Source organism: Schistocerca nitens, chromosome 8, assembly GCF_023898315.1.
Source record: "Schistocerca nitens isolate TAMUIC-IGC-003100 chromosome 8, iqSchNite1.1, whole genome shotgun sequence".
In the NCBI taxonomy this organism is placed as follows: Eukaryota; Metazoa; Arthropoda; class Insecta; order Orthoptera; family Acrididae; genus Schistocerca; species Schistocerca nitens.
In genome coordinates this window covers 204,479,794-204,494,880 of record NC_064621.1, presented here as the reverse complement: position 1 = coordinate 204,494,880, position 15,087 = coordinate 204,479,794, and the positions used below count along the sequence as shown (strand labels likewise).

Below are 15,087 nucleotides of genomic sequence, written 5' to 3'. Positions count from 1 at the left end.
TTCAGCCTTGAGTTTGCTCATAGATGTTAACTTTTATTAACATGAACAAAGGAATTCTGATTTTAGTTCTGCCGCAAATTGTTGACCACTGTTTTCTCGGATATATTGCACATTAGGAGGTTGTGATGGACATAAGTTTAAATTCAGGGCTACAAAACACATCTCTCCCACAGTTTAGTCATTGGTCACTTAAAATCAGCTGTCGACAGAGCATCTCATGTTTCCGACATACCTCGTGGCAGTCACATCTAACATTGCTCGTGTTGCACATTAATCCCATTTTTGAAGTGACCTGTCATGTTTGTGAGTCACCCATAACTGAGCAGTAGGCAAGAGACAACATGGCAACTCCGTAGTAGCAAGTGCAAACGTCAGCTATCAACTAATGTTTATCAAACTGTAGCTATGATTTTTTAAATATTACTTATATCCATGCAGCAGCAGCAGCAAACAACAACAACAACAACATTACAGTAGATTTGTTTGAAAACATAAATTCACTTGCAGCATCTTTATGCACTACGTACTAACTTTATAGATACCATTCCCTTACACTTAAATATGTATTACATTTTACAGAAGAAAATATCACTAAATACAGAATGAAAATTATTTAAAAGACTTACATGTGTGGACCACAAACAATGGTATTTCTGAGGAGCTTAATGTATATACCTCACATACCCATAATGTTTTGGCAGATAAATGTAGGTGTAGTAAATATTTAAGGATGAGAATGAATGACAGTGAAAGGACCGAAAGAATAACATGAGAAGTGTTGTAACACAAAAAAGAATTTGATGATCGTGGCATTTGTCAATGAAATACAAGGTGCTGTCCAAAATTTTTGGGACTGGTGCTGTCCTCTGTTGAAAACCTTACCTTTTGATTAATGGTCACCATCACCCTTGAAGTAGTTCCCATCCACACATACACACTAGTCCCAGTGCTTCTGCCACTGGTCAAACATTTTCTGGAAGTCCTGTTCTTTGAGGGTGTTTATCACCGCCAGCGATGCTTCTTGAATCTTCACTAGTGTCGAACCGAAGGCCTTTCAACTTGAGTTTCAGTTTTGGGAATAGTGTGAAGTCGCAATGTGCCAAATCTGGCGAGTACGTTGGATGGGGTACAACCGCCATGTTGTTTTTTGCCAAAAAAAAGTCCTAGTGAGGAAGGGCGTGTGACAGGGCACATTGTCGTGATGCAGCAGCCAGTTCCCTTGACGCCAAAGTTCGGGCCGTTGTCGCCGCACATTTTCACGGACCCATCGCAAAATGTCACAGTAGTACGTGGAATTGGGTGGGACGAATTCTTTGTGAACAATTCCCTTGGTATCAAATAAAATGATGATCACTCTCTTCGCTTTGCTCTTCACCTGTCTCGCTTATTTGGGTCTTGGAGAGCCCAGGCTCTTCCGCTGGTACGATTGTTGCTTTGTATCTGGGTCATAACCGTAAATCCAGCTCTCATCGCCGGTGATAACCCTTGACAAGAAGGTTGGATCATCAGATGCGGTCTGACGAAGGTCCGCGCACACTTCAACACGCTGTGCCTTGCTAAAATCGCCACACACCAAACACGGAGTGTTATGGAAATCACTGTGGACACACAACACGTCCTTCCAGCTTAATGCCACTCCGCTCATTGACTCACTGGATATGCAGCTCTCGCTACCTAGCGGTGCAAAGATCTGCTACTCCTACATTCCAGATGGCAGCACCAGTCCCAAAAATTTTGCATGAGTGAAGGCAAACAAATTATTAGTTCTTTAAAATTGACTGGTGAGAAAAGTTATTATTGGCAACTTTTTGACTGGAATGTTTGCTTTTGGAGAATCTTAAACACTTTTTTCTTCCGAAATGGCCTTTGCTTCCAAAACTGATTGTTCTGTTGAAACGCAGCAGCATTTTCCCGCCAGTTACGTGAATGTGTCTTCCTTATAGTTGTTTCTGGACATCATTTGTCTTTTCCCGCCCAATTTGAAGATTAAAAGATCTGCAGACTACTAATTTTAACATTTCGTGGGACTTAGCCCTAAGACCCATGCTTGACAATGCTACTGGCATAACTGGCAAAGGCACTTTGTATAGAAGTAGAATGGAAAATACAACAACTCAATTTTAGCATTATGGGAAGAATTTCGGCACCGTCGTAAAACTTTACAGGTTCTGTTTCCCAATCGCTATACTGCAGAGGGCGGGCGCTATAGGCTATAGTCACTGATGGCCGCGAGTGTAAACGAACTAGAATTTTACCGCCACGTGAGGAGGAGCAGTGTGGGGCAGCAGAACTGACACATTATCACAGGGATGGCTGATCTCTTCTGGTGTTCTACGGATCATAATTGAAAGCCGTGATGGACCAGGATTAGTAGATTCAGTTACTTAAAAAGAAGAAAAGAAAACAACGAGCAACACACAACACAAAGCATTCGGGGATGGCTATCTTTTGAGCTTAAGGTAACAAACAAATGTGTTTCTTTCCTGTAAAATGCTAGGTCCCTTGGCTGAGTGCTACATTGCATCATGTGACGTGTACCTTAAACACACCAATCATCCATCCACAATTAGCATGGTGCCAGATCATTGAGTGCATTGATAAATCATTGAGTTTGTACACTTTATTTTGCTAGTCAGTTCATGCACACATTATCTTTCCAAAGTGGGCTTCGCCATATGATGTACAATGCCAGTAACTGCTTACATTTTCGATATTATGTGCAGAAAATAAAACTATTTCAAACTATCTCTGATTAATAGCTTGTCTAGATAAAATTCACTGTGAAACAGCATCTATTAATTAATTTCACATTTTCGCATTTTGAGACAGAATTAACATCTATTTCACATTTATTGCAAAATGCGAATTTTTCCAGTCCCTAATGATTATCATAATATTGTCGTTATTCCATCCTGGATTTTCCATTGTTAGGTCTTCCATGATATATTTATTTCTCCATTGCTTTTTTTCCTCATGATTCTCTTCTTAGCATTCTATGTATCTCTGATGTCATTTGTTGAATAATGATCTAAAAATGTTTTCTTTTGACCAATTTGTATCGTTTGTCTTACCACAAACCATTCCTTGAGATTTGAAAAGTGCACCTTCACCTTTTTTGTAATTTCTTTGTTTTACATTCCTAGTAATGCATTTGCTTCCTTTTGATTTCAGTATTTGCTGTGCCTTTTGGTCTACTTGCAATTGCAAAGTTAATTATGAGCAGCCTGTCGTTACTACCCAATTGTTCCTTGTTATCATATGTTGCCCCACCCCTCTCTTTCTCGGGCCCTTATTGTACAGTAGAGAATTGAACATATGGTTGCACCAAGTTAATAATGGTTCTGGAACAAATAAAATACCTAAAGAGCCTGTATCACTTTATTTAGCATTCCCTGCAGTTCTACTCTATACTATTGACAACAGTGATTTAGTCATTATGTACCTGTTTCAAAAGAGATTGTTGGTTTTTAAGTTTTAGGGAATGTTTGTGCCAAGTATTATCTAATTTGTTTAATACACACAGTGCTGTGCAACTTGAACGAAACTTTGTAATGAAGTTTTTGTGACTAGAAGTTGACTTTGGCTACATAGGTTTTATTTTTAAAATTTTATTATGTTGGGTTAGTGTTGCACCACATGCCTATCTTCATTGACACACTGTAAAAGTGTCATTATGTCACATGAGTAATCTGTAATACAGCTACCATAATGTGTAAATACTGTTGTTTGTAGTAGATGTCTTAAAGACTGTTTCTGCGATGTAACAATACTTACAGTGTAAATATAGTAAGGAAAGCTCTGGTAGAATGTAAATGATTTAGAAGTAAAGGCTACCAGTAACCAAATGCAGAAATGTTTAATTTTTTTTGGCTACACAAAAAAGAGTAAAACTTTACTGGCTTTAGGAAGAAATCTTTTGACGAGCTAGGTACATCACAGATGTAGGGCCAATGGCCCAGTGGCAGTCCGACATGATGAAATTTTAAAATAAATTGTATGCTGTTGATGACAACTTTGTTATTGTTGTTGTTGTTGTTATTGCTGTTCTGGAGGTGGTGGGTGATGATGATACAGTTTGTTTCTGCCATCACGCTTCCATATGGGTGCATGCATAAAAGCAACGAAACTACAAATATTTCTTACTTAGCAATTTTTCTTTGAGATACATTGTATTTTGAAGGTGGTGTATGTTGTAAGTCTTCATGATAAAATTAAAATGAGTGTTAGTTAAGAAACGTTCACCCACTATCCCTTTTTTTAAGTACTCCAGTTACCGATGGATTGCGATTTGAACATTTGGTTTCAAGAAACATGCAGTCTGTAGTTCTGGTAGAACTCCACTGCTTTGAGTAGTGGCAACTCAGTCAATTTTTCTTGAGCAGAATGAAGCATTTTGATTTTAGGTGTGAGAGATGGAATTAATGTTCTCTCGTGAAAACTTTACCAAACATACTACAATATCATAACTTGTTTCACAGCATAACTAATATTTTCCTGGCATACGGGTCTTGAGAGCCACAAATGATTACGATATGGCATAGGCAGCCCTGAATACTAACCTGTCACCTCTTAGAGATCCCTGGAGATGTACTTTTGGTCTCTTAGAAGTAATATTTATGGTGGTTTCAGAATTAATAGAGATGATTTGTTTGTGTGCAGAAATCATACTATGAAGTAGGAAGAACAATACATGTAAAATCAATAGCAAAGGGTTTAGAGATTTGAGTTACAATGCGTGAGAGAAAGTATAATTCACTAAGTAGAGTAAAATATATGATACAAGCAACAACTTTTAATTAGTAAAAAATTAGTAACTAGTCATTACTTATAGTTGAATGTGTGCCATTCATTTTCCTGAAAAGTGATATTGTGACAATATTTATGTAGAATATGTTATGTGTTTTCTTTATCTTTAACCTTTCCGTGCTATTGCTGATTTTTGTTGCATACCCGGCTGAAGCCATTCTTTTCCGTTCCCTACCTTGCTGAATCATTTTTGCTACTGTCTGGACGCATTTTACACCATTTCAGCAGTCCTCTCATTCGAGTCTGAAATATCCTGCTTTGTAGGCAACAGATTTCCCTTAATATTCCTGATAGGTTACCTAAATGACCACCTTGGTGTGCAGAAAAGAATTATATTCTTGTTTTTCACGTCATTCCATCAAGAGTACCGATGAAAGCAAATTGGTGCACAGTATTCTTCTCTACTGCTGCCCAGCTTGACGACTTGTGTGAATAGATTATGGAGCACAAAGGGTCAAGAAATATATTTGAATTAAGTTAACTGGAATTCTGTAAATTGAAATGTTAAATGGTCAGTGAGTTTTGTAACACTATTTGGTGAAACAGAACAGTCATTTAAGGTCATGTCACACTTTTGCTGACTGAAGCAAAATGTTAGACACAACCTTAAATATAGTTTGTCTTGCGGTCTTCTCATGCTCTGAGCATATCGAAAGCTATAGTAAATAATTAAACTTCTGATAAAGTGAATAAAGTTGACTGTTTCAGTCACTATGTACCAATGAAATTTGCATGATTTATCTCAGCAAAATGCTTTCATCACCTGATGCCTTATTGTTGCCTCACATTAATCTACATCATTTACCTGCGTAATGTGTGTCTTTGTATTTAAAGAGGGCACACACATTGCTTCAATATCATGAAAGTATTTTCCATCATGATGAGTTCACACTAGAATGTCACTTGCAGTGTGTAATGGGTCACTTATGCTGGGTAACTTATGTTAGATTTTTTTTAGTGCCTCAGGGTGCTCCTACATTCCCCTCTACCAGCTACCCATCATTACTGTTTTATCACAAAAATGTACTGCTGTATTTTGTTTTATTCTGTTGCCCACATATTTTACATTTTTTGACATATTTTTTCCTCTTATTATTTACATGCCATTTTTTCGATTTTTAAATATTTTTGTTACTTAATTTTTTGTTTGTTTTGATTATTTTTTGTTGATTTTGATTGGTGATGGGTGTTCCTGGGAAGTTCAGTATGAGAGATCAATGTGATGAATGAGTGGTAGTGTTTGGCTGCACTTAGGACCAATCGCCATTGCTGCCCAAGATTGCAGGTGACCCTGAGGTGATGACAGAGGACTCTTTAGATGGTGGTCCACCGTCCGTAGGCTCTGGAGATACAACCACACCCTCTGCAACACCAGTTGCCAAGAAGGTCAGTTTCTGTGTCTTTGGCAAATGGTGATGTTCCATTACCTGCATGCATGAAACCTTTCCTGCTCAATATCAGATTTTTAAGTAAATTTTTGTGTGATTTGAAAATTATTTTCTGTAAATTGTAATTGATTGGTTGCTTTCTCTCTATGTTTTCATATTTCTGGCAGTCAGTTTTTTATGGCTATGGTATAGAATTTAACTTTGTCCTCATCATAACAACTTTATGTAGTTTGAAGAAAGAAGTGAACAATGAAAAAAAAAAAAAAATAACATTTGCACTGAGAAGGCCTCAGATTTTGATTTAGAAGCATTTTTCTTATTATGGGAAGATTTGTCACATCATTCTTGTCAGAGACATTTGTGTGATTGACATTTAGACAAATATCATCTTTTTCTGAAGCCTTATGGTTTGATTCTAGAAATCCCAGGGTAAGAAGCTGGTGACTGGTTACATCCTTTATTCGGGAGATGTTCGGCGAGCAGTCCAGGCAAATCATCCTGATTCAAGTTTTGGTGAGATCAGCCGAATAGTTGGAAATGAGGTAAGTAATTTAGAGCTGTGATGCATTTTGATGGTTTTTAATATTATAATGAGTGCACACTTGCTGGTTTCTCTATTTTGTATAATTTCTTTACTCAGTTGTTTAACAGTGTGTTGGATTGAAGGGGTGACGTGTAAGTGAAGAGTGAGTGTGGTCGAGATACACAAGGTTTGGTCATTTTTAGGGAACTTAAGTTATAAGATTAAGTTTCTAAAAATGGAAAATGCAGGATGGAATAGTGGCAATATTATGAAAAGGCTAGATTCCTACTCACCATATAGCGGAGATGCTGGTTTGCAGACAGGCACAACAAAAAGACTACTAAACACACAAGATTTTGCCCTGAAAGCTTTCTTCTGTAATAGACAACATACACACACAGATTCATGAAAAGGCAGCTCACACACACACACATGATAACTGTCTCTAGCTGCTGATGCCAGCCAGAGACAGTGGTCATGTGTGTGTGAGCTGTATTTGTGTGAATGTGTAAATGTATGTTATCTGTTTCAGAAGAAAAGCTTCTGGTCAAAAGATAACATGTTTAGTAGTATTTTTGTTGTGCCTGTTGTGACTTAGCACCTCTGCTATATGGCGAGTAGCAATCTGTCCATTTCATGATGTTTTCAAGATTTTCTCATGTTTCACAAGGAGGCTTGTACTTTGTATTGGGTACAGTTGGGCATGCTGAGATTGGTTTGCTTTGCCAACTAGATGTGACGTGAGCTTGGTAGGTGATCACCTTAGAAATGTAACTTTTGTCATTTTGGACCTAGGTCCCCAAAGGAGTTAGGAAGGAAGCTTGTCCTACTAGCTGTATCCCAATGACAGAGAGTGAGTATGCAATTTTGAGTGACGCCCTGAGGTGGCAGCCAGCAGCCATATGGAATTGCTCTCCCACAATCCATAGTGGTTATGCATAGTGAGTGTATAGAGGGTAGATTATCAGCAGTTTAAGTTTCAAGGCAACAATCTATCTCTTCTAAGCCAGTGCTCTTAGTTGGCACTTAGGCCACAATGAATTATCCCAGAACAATACAAGAAAATGTTTTTCATGAAATATTTGAGATAATAATTAGACTGATTTGTGATAAAATTTTAATCTCTTAGCCCCATCCGCCACAGCTCTTCTTAAACTTCGGTTACATGATAAATCGGTCAAATCTAAAGGCCATGAATTACACTAAATACCTAGGAATTACAATTATGAGCAACTTAAATTGCAAAGAACACACAGAGAATGTTGTCAGGAAGTCGAATCAGAGACTGCGTTTTATTGGCAGAACACTTACATTTATTTTCGTGGCTGAAACAAAATCAATCATTTACAAAAGATCATTACTATTGTTACAATTTTGTAAGACTGTAATACTGATTATACAAGTTATCAATAATTTCTCAGTTAGTGGCATTAATGCGGTGGAGGTTATAGATTCCTCCCATAGTCCACATGTGTAGTGCTTTGTTCCATACATCACTGATAATAAATGTCAGACATAACGTAACAAATGCTAAATATCTCAAGAAAATGTTGTCTCTTTAAGTTGTAGACAGTACCTGCAGTAGTCCACAAATTGCTTCATTACTCACTTCGTAACAGATGAATGAATTAATTGACAGCGTGACACAGTGGTAACTACATAAGGGCTTCTATGGTGTTGCACAGCATCATCATCATCATCATCATCATCATTATTATTGCTGCTACTATTAGTGGCCATGGTCAGACACATAGCATTAACAACCTGAAGTCCTTCAATTTCTGCCAGTTCCGAAATAAGTAGTGCTGCAATAAAGTGATTTACAAACAGTAAGTATAGTGCACACATTTTAACTTGGTTAATTTTAAATGGGGTTGCTATGTGCAGATCAAACAAGTGCTGCAATGGAGAGGAGTAATGCAGGGACAGTAATAAAAAGGACCTCCAGCAATGTTTGCATTTCTTATTATGTCAGCAATGTTTGAATTTCTTATTATGTAAGAAAAGACTTATATTGAGCAGATGTTGCTAGCATCCGGTTGTTTCTCCTTGAACCAAGTTACGAAGCACCCATCATTAATTTGCTGTCTTATTGCACAAGACCACTAGATTCTGTCAGCAGGAAGGCTGAAAAACTAACACTGATAACCCCTCAAGGTTAACTGCTTATGAAGCATTTAACAACCACTAATGACAAGTAGCCACTTGACAATGTGACCACCACTTACTTTGCAACAATGATTAAAATATTTGATTGTTAATCACAGCCATTGCATCTGTTCACTCGATTTCGTCAGGTTTCTGAATTCAGTTGAAAGGTAGTAAGGTAGCCAAAAGTGTGTTCTGCCGATGTTTGGCGAGTAGATTTTTTTATCTATACAGTTACATTTCCATGTTAAATAATGCTATATGTGTTTGAGATTGTGGCTTTCTTTATGGTTTAGAATCGTGGCTTCTAAAATAAAAACACGTTGTACTAGACCTCAACCAGAAATGCAAAATTAGATAGAAGTTGAACTGAAGTTCATCGCGGAAAGACATTGCTGCTATGTACAGTGTTGGATGTGCCAACCGTTTATGACCAAACTGTAACACATACCTTGCATTGTTGCAGACATCTTCCTGGAGTACATACTGCCATTGCTTGCCATCATTTCACAAACTAAAAATTTAGGACGTTTCATAGTGATAATACTACTGTATATGTGCGCACTCAAGGACAAAGTTTTTTGAGAAAATGAATGTCTCTTTGGATTTAACAAAGTATAATCATTACGTGTGTGCACTAAATGTAAGATACTCTCAATAATCCAGCAGTTTCACTAATCTGGTACTCACATGTGCAAGGAATGTCTGAATTAGTAAGTGTCTAACTGATAGCCAGAGAGAAGTAAATAGATCTCATGAGCCATTTTTGTGCCAAGTGTGAGAAATGCTGAAGAAGGAAATAAAAAGTGGGGGGGGGGGGCAAATTAATGTATTCCAGAAGGGGTGGGCGGCATGATGTAAAAAGTTTAAGAATTCCACCATAGAAAATGGTTGTAACTATATTATGAAAAAGGTAGTTATTATTCACCATATAGCGGAGATGCTGAGTCACAGACAGGCACAACAAAAAGACTGTTATAGAGTGAGCTTTTGGCTAACTAGAGCTTTGTCGAAAATAGACAACACACACACACACACACACACACACACACACATGCACGTACACGTACACAATCTCTCTCTCTCTCTCTCTCTCTCTCTCTCTCTCTCTCTCTCTCACACACACACACACACACACACACACACACACGACCACAATCTCTGACTACTAAAGCCAGACTGGCTTCAGTAGTCTTGAGGCCAACAATAGTTTATATTTGATTGGAGTCCAAGCAGGGAGTTGGAGTCCAAGCAGGGAGTGTACATAACAGCAAAACTTGCAATACCTGAAGGAGATGCTCAGGTTGGTTTTCAAAATATTGTGCAGAAAATGGAAACAATAGCTTGACAGAACACCAAAAGCACACTATTATGTTTTCTTACAGTTTATTTCTCCTTTCTTTTCAGGAAGTTTTTTGTTTTTGAGGTATTTCCAGTTTGATTTTATATTCTCCTACTTATGCCATTGTCAGTTATTTTGCTACCCAAATAGCAAAATATGTATATTAGAATAATTGGATTGATAAAAAATCTACTCAACAAGTGGTGGCAGGAGAACACAAAAATAAAATGTATTATAGTTTATTAGCTTTGGAGCCAGTGGCTCCTTCTGGTGGAAAGGTTGAAGGGGAAGGAAGAAGGGTGAAGGAATGATGACATTTAGGAAAAGTGATAGTTTTCTGAAAACTCTATCCCTTTTCTTAAATCTCACCAGTCCTTTTCCTTCATGCCACTTCCTTCCCCTTCAACCATTCTGACATATGAAGGAGCCACTGGCTTCAAACCTAGAAAACTGTAATACATTTTATTTGTGTGTTCTCCTAATGCCGCTTGGTGAGTAGATTGTGTATCTATCCAATTACTTCCATTTTCAAAAATTGATTACCTTAATTAAAACATATAAACTACTACCAGAATATTGTTTCCTTACCTTAGTCATTAACATCACTTAATTTAATCTGTTTCCTCTGCATTACTTTGATTACCTGTTTTTAATTTTGTCTGATAGTGTGAAACCATTTGGTGACTGTTTTCCAGTGGCGTAATCTTCCAGCCCAGGAGAAGCAGGTGTGGGAAGAAAGAGCTGCAAAAGTTAATGAAGAAACTGCAGCAAAGTTAGAAAGTGAAAATTGCCCTTCACCAACTCCAGCAGGAACAGGAAACAGTGGAAATGCAGGACCAGATACTATCTATGAATGCTTGTGGGATAACTGTGACTGGCAGTTTGAGGATCAGACAGACTGTATTGACCATTGTGTTAATGAGAGTTCAGGTCATGTGCAGGCCCATTTTGCTTCTGCACCACAAGGTAGATTTATTTTCATGTTTGTTAGTAATAACATTCTTCTCTCAGTTGTTTCAGTTATAGTGTGGAAGTAAATGTACTGCTGGAAACTCATAAATGTATATGAAGGGAGGGATGGGGAATCTGTTACCAAGTGCCATGGCATGAATAGATGCAAAGTAAGAACTCAAGTATCTTATGTCATTGCTCCAGTTTATGTTGGAATTCACTTAGAGGAGTGCCATTTGTACTGGGGGTTCTGTCTAGATGAGGCAAATCCCCTTCCGCATGTTCAAAAGCTTCACTGATGTGATAGGTCTTCTGACCATTTAATCCTGCCACACAAATCTACAACAGGATCAAAGTGAGTGGGTTACACTTTTTTGTTAACAGACCCCTTTACAAAATGTAATGAGGCCAAGAAGCCTGACAATTTTGGTGGCCTTGGCACAGATAAAAAAAGAGAGAAAGGTTTCCTGAACAACTACATTTTTCCAGCATATGTTGGTGAATGCTGTAGGTTCTGATAGTGTAGCGGTGTATACATCTGATCTACACTTCAATCGTTCAATCCATCATTGTATTTTCAGTTGTTAGCTTTACACGTTCCATTATTTATATTTCACCCAGGACTTTATATTAGCACATTTATAAGTCACTGCAAGTTTGATAGAGATGAAGTGACCAGTCAAAGCATCATCACACTTAACTTTATTTATTTGTGGCATGTAGGACTAAAATTGCAAGTTATGTTTTTCTCTCCACATGTGTGTTACATTTTCTTAAGAATTTCAACTAAATTATTATGTTGTCAGGGAGCTTATAAACATCCTGCTATAGTTCATTGTTTCAATAAGGCAAATTCTAGTGAAAGCCCCTCAGTAGTCAGTTAACTTGATGAAACTCGAAACACTCATTTTGCTGGTAGTTACGTGTAGTCCTATCACCACCATCACAATTCTGTGACAGATAACAATCCAATGCATTTACTGACTCATTCTCATAGTTAGTACAACAGTTCAGCCTTTTGTAAATTCCTGAATCACATAAATATTACTGTTAAAGGTTAGTCTGGATTTTAACTTATTTGTTTTACTTTTATATTTTCATGTCTTATCTGCAGATACCGAATATCAGTGTCAGTGGCGAGGTTGTGTGAGATTAAGGAAAGGAATGCCTCCATTTCCAAGTGTTTTGCGCTTGGCAAGGCATGTGAAAGAGATTCACTTGCTCAAAGGAAATGGCCGCGCTGTTCCTCTTCAAGAACGTAGCAAGTATGTATTGATATGCCATTATATTGTTCATTTATATCTTACATTGCTGTCATAGTTTGTTTTCACTGGAAGCGAATATTGTTGGAGCAGTTACATGTGGGAACTAAAATTTAAGACAATTTAAAGGATTCTATTTCTCCATGTTTGTACTTTCTATGAGGAATAGATCATATGCTTTTGCAAAGCATTTAAATGCTGTTTAAGGTAGGTGAAGGTTGATAAGGACTCAGTATCTTTTTTATTTTCTTCTTTACAAATGAAGTTGCATCTATAATATACAGAATGTGGTCAAAAAATATACTAGTGTACCATTTGACAAGAAACTATGAATAACATCCAACTCAGTAGTGGCTGAGCCTCCGTTCTTTCTGTGATTCCCAATGGCTGTTACAGGAACTTTATGTTTTCGAGGACATCTGCACCACCGCAAACAGCTACCACTGCTGACACTACTGGTTGGTCATGCTATTGGTCTCTGTAATTTGTTGTGTAGCTGTATTAAACCTTTTGCTTGAAATAACATTGTGTGGAACTATGGCTGCAAAGAATGTGCACCATCATATTCACCTGCATATAAATGAGTCCATTGCTTGCTTATCCTAATGCATATGTGTAGGAGATGTCATTGAAATGCAACTGTTACCCGCTTTCAGCATCCAAGTTTCATGCAAGTGCACAACTTTTATTTCTGTTTAGTGTAAAGCGAATGCCGTTATCTTTTCTTTTGTTTGAAAATTTCACAAGATTTGAGTAAACTTGTTCTGTAAAGTGACAATTTGAAACTTTGACTCCACATTTTAAATTCATTTTTGAGCATACCTTGTTTCTTTCAAATTTCATCTTTTCCCTAAAATTTGAAAAACTTATTTTAGTGAATTGTGGAAATGAAGTGTGATTGAGTCAGAGGTTGAAACTTCTGGGGAGATTAAGTGTACTGGTCTAGGACTTGAACCTAAGTCATTGCCTTTTGCAGACAGTTTTTACCAAGTATGGGCACTCCTCATAGCAAATGTCACAGCTTCAATTTGTCAGTCCCCTTTACAAATTTTACAAACTTTGCAGAAGCTCTCTGAAATACCATGCTGAAACACACAGTTACAAGGAAATGATTTGTTCTAAATTTAGAGGCTGTTAGTTTGTGTACAGATATTGTTTTCAGTTGTGTACTTCCGATGAAAAGAACTCATAATTAACAAAACATGTGAAAATCAATTACAGTCACACATTTGCATGTTCTGACAAACTGGGAGTCCATAACAGTTTTGCCTTTCCTTATTACGAGGAATTACAGTAACGTGTGTTTTAATGTTTTCAAAGCATGAATATGCAATTTAAATTGTATACAAAGTGGTAGGTGACAGTAATTTTACAGTTCTATTGTAATATTCCATTCCTGCGAACCTTTCAATTGGAAAATGTTTTGCAGTGCCGATGCTAAAGAACAAAACACTGCATGTGTAATTGTGTACATTTTTAGGATAGGAGGCAAGAAGGTGAGCCCAACTTGGATTGAATGCAGTTGTCAATGTAGCATTCATTAGTCTGCTAAATGAGTAGATACAAGGGCATTTTTAAGGCAGTTTTCCAGATCGATTTGCTGCGTGGTTCTCCATTTCTGTATCATATACACTAAATAATTACAGTTAGAATGTGAGAACATATGATACTGTATTTACTCGAATTTAAGCCACACTTTTTTTCCGGTTTTAGTAATAAAAAAGAACTGCCTGCGGCTGAGAATCGAGTGCAAAGGAAGCGGTAGGTAACTTCTGCCCTCGAATATATGTAGTGCTACACAGGCATGCTTTGCAGGCACAAAGATAAATACTGGCGCCAAAACCTCTGTGTCAATATTTAAAAACAACGGGGGTAGAAGACGAGCTTTTTTTCTCCACCCCGAGTTTCAACCACTGCATTTTCATACATTATCCAACGAAGTAAATAGAAATTTCGTATTGTTCATCTTCAAATGTATCAGCCTTTCAAAAATTCGTAGCAACAAAAATAAATTTCTCAACACAAAAATACCAACAATGCACAAGACTTTAGGATTGTTGCAAGAGTTGATACGCTGGGGATCATTAAGATTTCACGTAACGCACCTATTGCTTCATGGAATTTTGTGAAGTGTTTGTTGGTGTTAGTGAACCATAATGAAGCGCTTTCATTATAGTGCCAAATTCAAGAGGGGAGTTACTTCTTTTGCAGGACAAAGTTCTAATCGTGCTGCAGGTCTGCGATACGGGATTGATGAGAGCAGCGTCAGGCGATGGCGACTAGAGAGAGACAAATTATTTGAATGTTCAAGTAGCAGGAAAGTATTTAGTGAGCCAAAGTGTGGCCGATATCATACACTAGAAGTGATTTTAAATGAATTTGTTAAGGAACAGCGTCAGAAATTCCTGCCTATGAATGCCGAAATTTCAAAAATGGAGGCACATGAAATTGCTAGAGAGTAAAAAATCGAAAATTTTAAGGCTCGTCACAGTTGGATTGATCTGTTTATGAAGCGCTGGGGTTTTTCACTTCGGAGGTGAACTCCAGTTGCACAGAAGCTGCTGAAAAATTATAGAAAAACTTGTGGAATTTTAGTGCTTCATAATTGGGTGGCGCACAGAAAAGCAATACCTTCTTGGTCAGATTGGAAATGGTGACCAAACTCCC

The 15,087-nt window shown here is 37.5% G+C and overlaps 1 protein-coding gene across 11 annotated transcripts in view; it reads left to right on the top strand.

Moving 5' to 3' along the window:
• LOC126199364 (protein polybromo-1) overlaps nt 1-15,087 on the top strand; it is a 355,023-nt gene that overhangs the window by 321,381 nt on the left and 18,555 nt on the right. For 8 of the 11 annotated variants that reach the window (XR_007540157.1, XM_049936255.1, XM_049936256.1 and 5 more), the window contains 4 exons: nt 6,061-6,192; nt 6,614-6,736; nt 10,903-11,173; nt 12,273-12,423. Coding sequence is in view for 10 of the 11 variants with exons in the window: in XM_049936255.1 (XP_049792212.1) it covers nt 6,061-6,192; nt 6,614-6,736; nt 10,903-11,173; nt 12,273-12,423 (677 nt within the window). In the remaining variant the exon portion in view is untranslated. Of the gene's footprint in view, nt 1-6,060; nt 6,193-6,613; nt 6,737-10,902; nt 11,174-12,272; nt 12,424-12,816; nt 12,879-15,087 lie in introns of all 11 variants that reach the window. The other 3 variants (XM_049936258.1, XM_049936252.1, XM_049936253.1) reach the window with 2 other exon arrangements.